Source organism: Gracilinanus agilis, chromosome 1 (genome assembly GCF_016433145.1).
Source record: "Gracilinanus agilis isolate LMUSP501 chromosome 1, AgileGrace, whole genome shotgun sequence".
NCBI lineage: Eukaryota > Metazoa > Chordata > Mammalia > Didelphimorphia > Didelphidae > Gracilinanus > Gracilinanus agilis.
The window spans coordinates 768668043-768675307 of NC_058130.1; the positions used below are offsets into that span (position 1 = coordinate 768668043).

At 45.7% G+C, this 7265-nt stretch overlaps 1 protein-coding gene across 1 annotated transcript in view; it reads left to right on the forward strand.

Moving 5' to 3' along the window:
- Positions 1 to 5670: 5670 nt before the first annotated feature.
- Positions 5671 to 7265, forward strand: part of WSCD2 (WSC domain containing 2) — a 59519-nt gene continuing 57924 nt past the window's right edge. Inside the window, exon 1 of the mRNA XM_044685456.1 lies at positions 5671 to 6055. Within this exon, the coding sequence (XP_044541391.1) occupies positions 5671 to 6055 (385 nt within the window). The remainder of the gene's footprint in view (positions 6056 to 7265) is intronic.

Below are 7265 nucleotides of genomic sequence, written 5' to 3' on the forward strand. Positions count from 1 at the left end.
CATGAGTGGAACAATCCTGGGGGTGCTCCCAGAATACTTCAGTTCTGGGGTTTTTATAGTCTTTACAACAGTGAGGACATGATGTTGTGTGATGGTGTAGATGTGATTCACATTCTGCCTGAAGACCATCATTAAGGAATAGATGGATGGTATCAAGGTGTAGCCTGGAGGTGCATCTCAATATCCATCTCAGTCTAAAGGAGGATCCAAAGATGATGATAATCTCCGGGTTTTATAGAAGTTATCAGATGTTCTTGGGTTAGGAGTCACAAGGACAGAAAAGAGTAAGGGAATTTCCCTGTTTACAGTTGGCCTGGGTTAAGGGGGTACAATGCCCATGCCATTTAGAGCTTGAAAGGGCCATCAAAACTGTCTACTTTAACCTATTTACACGAGGAAAGGGAATCACTGAGAAAGGCTGTGACTTGACCAAGGTCACAAAGGTGGAAGGGGCAGAGCAGGAATTTGAACCCAGCTCTCTTGACCCCAGATCTACAAAATGTTTCCACTCAACTTGGAGGAGAAGGACTTGGGATGGTAGTAAGATTGTAGACTTTGGGCTGGAATGGATAGATGGAAGGATAGATAGACAGACAGACAGATAGATGGATAGATGAATGGATGGGAGGATGGATAGATAGAAAGATAGACAAATGGGACAGACAAATAGGATAGTGAATGAATGGATAGATTAGATGAATGGATAGATAGACAGACAGACAGACAGATATTCTGATCATTATATTTTGGTGTTGGTTGTTAAACTGAAAAAAAAGCACAGAACTGTTAAATAGTCAGAAAAACCACTCTTTAATTAAGGAAAGGGGTTCAGTAATTCTCTCTCAGGCCTCCACACAGAGCTGTGCCCTACAAACCCACACAGAGTGCTGAGACTCTGGTTGCTCTGGCCACCAACCCCTGGGAACTCGCCAGCCACGCTAGATTGACAGCTCCAAAGAATAAAAGAATTTGGGGAGCTTATATACTTTTTGGGGAACCTAGGGACAGAGAAATATGATTGATTATCATTATCAATGCTACAAGGAAATGGGAATGTTCAAACTACACTGACAGGTTTGGGAAAGAAACCATAGCTAGAGGCTAAGATGTAAGGGAATGGACTACTTACAATGGACACTAAAAGGATGGTCCCTGCTCATTTTAATTTTAATTTTTCAAAAAATTTAATTAATTAAGAATATTTTTCCATGATTCCATGATTCATGTTCTTTCCCTCCCCTCCACCCACCCCCCCTCCTGTAGCCAATGAGCAATTCCACTGGGTTTTACATGTGTCATTGATCAAAACTTATTTCCATATTATTAATATTTGCGCTAGAGTGATCCTTTAGAGTCTACATCCCCAATCATATCCCCATCCACCCATGTGATCAAGCAGTTGTTTTTCCTCTGTGTTTCCGCTCCCACAGTTCTTTCTGTGGATGTGGATAGTTTTCTTTCTTATAAGTCCCTCAGAGTTGTCCTAGATCATTGCATTGCTGCTAGTAGAGAAGTCCATTACCTTAGATAGGACCACAGAGTATCTGTCTCCTGGTTCTCCTGGTTCTGCTCCTTTCATTTTGCATCAGTTCCTGAAAGTCATTCCAGTCCAAGGATGGTCTTCTTGGGAAAGATCTCTGAAACTATGGGAGAAACTACTTAAGGCAAAGAAGATTTAGCATTTGCTTAGCCCCACCAAACTGGGATTATCATTTCCCTTGGGACCAAGTATTCAGTCTAAAACTGACAGAATCTGTGACCTCCCTAGAGATAAACTGTCACAGGACAAAAGGGCAAACTTAGGGTCTCCATCTTTAAAGCTAACTAAATTTGGGGGGCTTTCAGATCCCACATGGTAACAAGTTTGGGGGTTTCTATATTCCATGTCGACAATGTTGAGGTTCTTTTATGCATCTAAAAACATTCTGAGTTGAAGTCAAAGGTACCCCCAACCCCCTCACACACAGATAGGGCTAAGAGTCTAAAAGCTTAGCTTAGGTTATAAATGAGTTGCTGACCTGAATTAGAGCTGAGAATTTTCTCCCTGGGAGTTCCCTCACACCAATGAAATCACAGATTCAGATCAAACAGCAGCAATCCAAAACTAGCTGGGGGTCTGGGCTGGGTGGGGCCTTTGCCAGACCCTCTGAGGGGAGGGGGAACTCCGGCTTCTCAAGTGGATCTGAGGGCCCCGGGAGGCCTGATTTTCTGTGGCAGACGGCCTGTGAGTGGCACATAAAATAAGGTGAGCTCTAATGGCGTGTCCAGTTCCCAGACGCCTGGGCCCCATTCAGTCTATCCAAAATGACCAAGAGTGATTCCTCACACTGCCTGCTCAAGAGAGGGAGTTATTGCCCCCAATGATGTCCTTTGCTTCCACCTTTGGCAGAGGGGATGGGGCTCTGCCAGCTCTCTTCCCTGGGGTTTGTGCTCCAATGCTTTTCTGTACAGCTAAAAATAGGCTGTGTTTCATTGCTTGGGGGCTGAGAACAGGCCACTGGATGGTCAGACCCTGAACTTTCAATCATCAGCTTTCATTTCCCTGAAAGGAACCTGTCACTGGGTTATAAAGGATCTATGGGCTTCTCTAACCCTGGGTTCTAAATAGTCCTAGCTCTACCAGGAATTTTCTGGGTGACCTTGGGTAGTCATTTTATCTCTCTGGGTCTCAGTTTACTCTTCTATGGAATGGGGGAATGGAAATGGGTCATTTTGAATGTCTCTTTCATTCCATGAGTCTTGGTGGGGTGAAAAGAATACTAAGGAGCTTTCTCTTTGTATACCCAGTGCCAAATGTTAAACTGGAAAAAACACAGAACTATGAAATAGTCAGAAAGGGGTTCAGTGGGGGGCAGCTGGGCAGCTCAGTGGATTGAGAGCCAGGCCTAGAGACGGGAGGTCCTAGGTTCAAATCTGGCCTCAGACACTTCCCAGCTGTGTGACCTTGGGCAAGTCACTTGACCCCCATTGGCCACCCTTATCACTCTTCCTCCGAGGAGCCAATACACAGAAGTTAAGGGTTTTAAAAAAAGAAAGAAAGAAAGGAAGGAAGGAAGGAAGGAAGGAAGGAAGGAAGGAAGGAAGGAAGGAAGGAAGGAAGGAAGGAAGAAAGGAAGAAAGAAAGGAAGAAAGAAAGGAAGAAAGAAAGAAAGGGGTTCAGTGCTTTCCTTGAGGCCTCCATTCAGAAATGAGTGCTACAAACCTACCACAGAGACTCTGGTTGCTCTGGCCACTGACCCCAGGGAGTGCCACTGGGCTAAGTGGCAGCTCTGAAGAGCCATGAAAATTGGAAAGCTTATATACTCTTTTAGGGGAACTGAGGACTGAGGATTGGAGAGAGGATTGGCAACCAAGAAAATGAGTAGCCCTAGATGGGATTATCCGTGAGAGGCTGATGCTTTACAATAGACACAAAAGGATGGGGTGAAGGACTTTGGCCTAAAGGGAGAAGCCTTTGGGACAAAAGGAGTACTTAACAGGTGATGGGATTTGCCTGCTGGCTCCACCTAAACTAATGTAAGACCTATTGCTAATCTGAATTTGTGAAACTGATTTTTCTCCCCAGGGGAAACTCAAGTGATGGGGTTAAATTTGAGATCTTCATCTGCAAGCTAATTAAACTGGGGGTTGGTCAGTGTTTTTTAAAAAACATTTTTTTTTTAGAATATTTTTCCATGGTTCCATGATTCCTGTTCTTTCCCTCTCCCCCAAACTACCCCGCTCCCTTTCCATAACCAACACACAATTCCACTGGGTTTTACGTGTACCATTGATCAAGACCTATTTCCATATTATTGATAGTTGCACTGGGGTGATCATTTAGTGTCTACATCCCCAATTATATCCCCATCAAACAATGTGTTCAAATAGTTGTTTTTCTTCTGTGTTTCTGCTCCCACAGTTCTTCCTCTGAATGTGGATAGTGTTCTTTCTCATAAGTCCAGTTCATCAGATCTTCCTAGGCTACAAGTTTGGGGTTTCTAGATTCCACATAGACGCAAGCATAATGGCTGGTATACAGTAGGTGCTTAATACCAATACCACTATGTTTGCCAAGAAAAAACCAAATGGGGTCACAAAGAGTTGGACACGACTCAAAAAAGACTGAACAAGAGGAAGCAAGACAAGGACTTGCCAGTCAAGAGTGGGTCCCTAGTAGGGGCAGCTAGGTGGTTCAGTGGATTGAGAGCCAGTCCTGGAGATGGGAGGTTCTGGGTTCCAATCTGGTCTCAGACAGTTCCTAACTATGTCACCCTGGGTAAGTCACTTAACCTCATGGCCCAGCCCTTCCTGCTCTTCTGTCTTGAAACCGACACTTAGTATGAGTATGTTATGCCGGGAGAAGTATCCCAATAAATGAGTCTTGAGCCAACAATGCAATATGCAAAGGGACTTTATTGTCTAGCCCCAGCTAGGGTGGCTCACAAAAAGTTGGTGAGGGACCCCGAGCTGTACCTGGGCTTGAGTTTTTATGGAGTAGTAGTCAGAAGGGTAGAGGAATGTCTTTAGGTTTGGGAAATCCTGCAGATAAGGGGAATGTCCTAAGGTATTTTTGTAGATAAGGGGAATGTCTGCAGGGAGGAGATCCTGGGGAGAAGGGGAAGGTCTGCAAGGTAGAAAAGGTGAGTGCTGGGAGACTGGAGGTCTCCAAGGTTTGGGATTCCTGTGGATAATTCTATTTCACCATAATGTCACATAAGGGTTGGGCCCATAATGTCATACAGGGGTCAGGATTTTTCATTCTGACTCTTTCTAGGTTCCACAAGTATTGATTCTAATATGGAAAGTAAGGGCTTACAAAAATTACATGGTTGTTGATTGATTGGTTCAATCTAGCCCAACAGAGAAAGAAAATGAGACCCATAGATTTTTAAGTGACTCAAGATTTGAACCCAAAGCTTCTGATTTCAAATTCCTGCCCTGGCTGGCTTAGCTTTGCTGGGAAATGTTTGCTACCTCTGATAAGTGTTTTTGTTGACTTTGCAGGCACCAGACCCTGGGACAGGAATGCATGGAGACCTGTTAGCCCAAAGCTTCACATCGCTGCTGGTGGGCACCTGGGAGAGTTCTCCATCTGTGGAGAGGGCCCAAAGGACCCAGGCCCCTGGCTAAATGCCCCTACACTCTCTGGCTGAGAAACTGGGAGAAGAGACTTGAACCAGTGGATTCCTTTGCAAGCTGCCTTTCCAGGTTTACTTCTCTTAGCAAGTTTTGTCTCTCTCCAGAACTTTCGGAAAGCAAAAGGAGAATGACGCTGATGTGTTCTGAGGACAGAATCCTTTCCTTAGCTGCAAACATCCAGCAGAAGCCAAGGTGAAGGTCTCCTCCCCCACCCATTCCTGCTCTTTCTAATCCCTCCTTCCTGGAGGACACCGCGGTCCATCTCCAGCCAGCATGGGACACAAGCTGGCACCCCTGTAAGACCGTTCTCTGCCATTGCCCTTGGAAAGAGGTCTTGCCCTAGACTGTACTTGCCCAGCCTCACAGAGACTCCAGGCTGTCCCAAATCCCGTCCAAGCCAGATTAACCAGGACACTCCTATGGACCCGCCTTGGGTCTAGAGCGGTCTGCTCTTATCCAGAAGTTCCTCCCCAAGCCCTGCCCCATGACTTCTTCCCTCTTTGAGCCCCACAACTAGACCCCCAGAGGTGAGTCCGGAATGAACCTGCTATGGCCAAGCTCTGGGTCAAGTTCCAGCGATATTTTCGCAGGACACCGGTGCGTTTCTTTACCTTGGTGGCTCTCTACCTGACGGCTGGCAGCCTGGTCTTCCTGCACTCGGGCTTCGTGGGCCAGCCGGCCGTGGCTGAGAATGAGCCCAACCCAGCCGCCAGTGCCCCTGAGGGAGCTGAGCTGCCCTATCAGGACCTCCTGCACCTGGAGAGGGGCTTCCGGGAGACCCCCGAGTCTCCGAATGCAGTCCGCAGATATGGCCCCTGGCTCAAGAGCAGCTCCTCGAAGGACTCCCCCGAGCGGGGCAGGCTGGGGGACTACGGTGGCACGTGGAGCCGGGCCCTCAAGGGGAGAGTCATCAGGGAGAAAGAGGAAGAAAAAGGTAAGGAGGATGTGATGAAGGATGAGGTGAAGTGAGGACCAAAGACAGGGTTGGTCACACTCTGAAGTGTTAGAGAGGGAGATGAACTTGGGAGTCAAAAACCCCAGGTTCAGATCCTCCCTCTGCTGATGATTAATGAGGTGATTTAGCTCTTCTGTGTCTCAGTTTCCTTATCTGTAAAAATGAGAGTTCATTGGATTTATTCTGAAAAGTCTCTTTAAGTCCCGTGATCCTTTCATTGTTGACCTTTGTTCTCTACAGCCTGAAATGGGCTGAAGAGAGCCTTAGATGTTGTGGGCTCTTAACAGCCTTTGTTCAATGAAGGGGGAAATGTCCTTGGGGAGAAGTACCAGGGGCTAGGGTTTTGGTGCCAGTTGTTTGGTGTATCTCTTTGGAGAGTACCAGAATGGCATTAATCCTAAATATATCTCAGTGGTTCATAGTTCTTTATGGGTCATCTTCCCCATTAGACTGTGAGCTCCTCGAGGGTAAGGACGTTGATGTCTTCTCCTTTGTAGCTTCAGTGCTCACCACATTGTGGGCACAAAGCAAATGTTTAATAAGTGCTCCTTGAATGATTCAATTTAAGGTCGAAGGATGTGGTTCCCTCCTGATGACACAGCCAGCCTCCCTGACTGGCCATTCCAGCACTGGCTGTGCTTTCACTCATTCCCCCAATTCATTTGTCAAGATAAGGCAGTTGGCACACTCCTTGCCCACTACTACCACATACAGGTGCTCCCTCTGCTACTATATAGTTTATTCATCTCTTGTCCTTTGAGGTTTACTCAGTCTGTATCTACCACCTCAATCCATATCTACTCATCAAAATCCTTGTGGCTATTGTCTACAGACACTACAGACACTCCCTTCCTCCTTGTAGTTAGCTCTTGGTTCCTCCTTGTAGTTAGCTCTTGGTTCGAAGTCATTCTCTCCTCCTAAATTCAAGCTTTCATATGTAAGAATAAAATGGATATATATATATATATATATTTGTGTATATATGTACATGTGTGTATATATATATATACATGTGTATATATATAAATATTAGGATTTTATTGGAAGCCATATTGATAATTAAAGCCACATGCCTGATAAGAGCTCATTCAAATGCCATGCCATACCTTCCACCTGGCTGCTTCAGCAGAAAAAGAAGTACCAATTCTGTCCTGAGTCTTTATACCTTTGTTTACTCTAATCACACTTC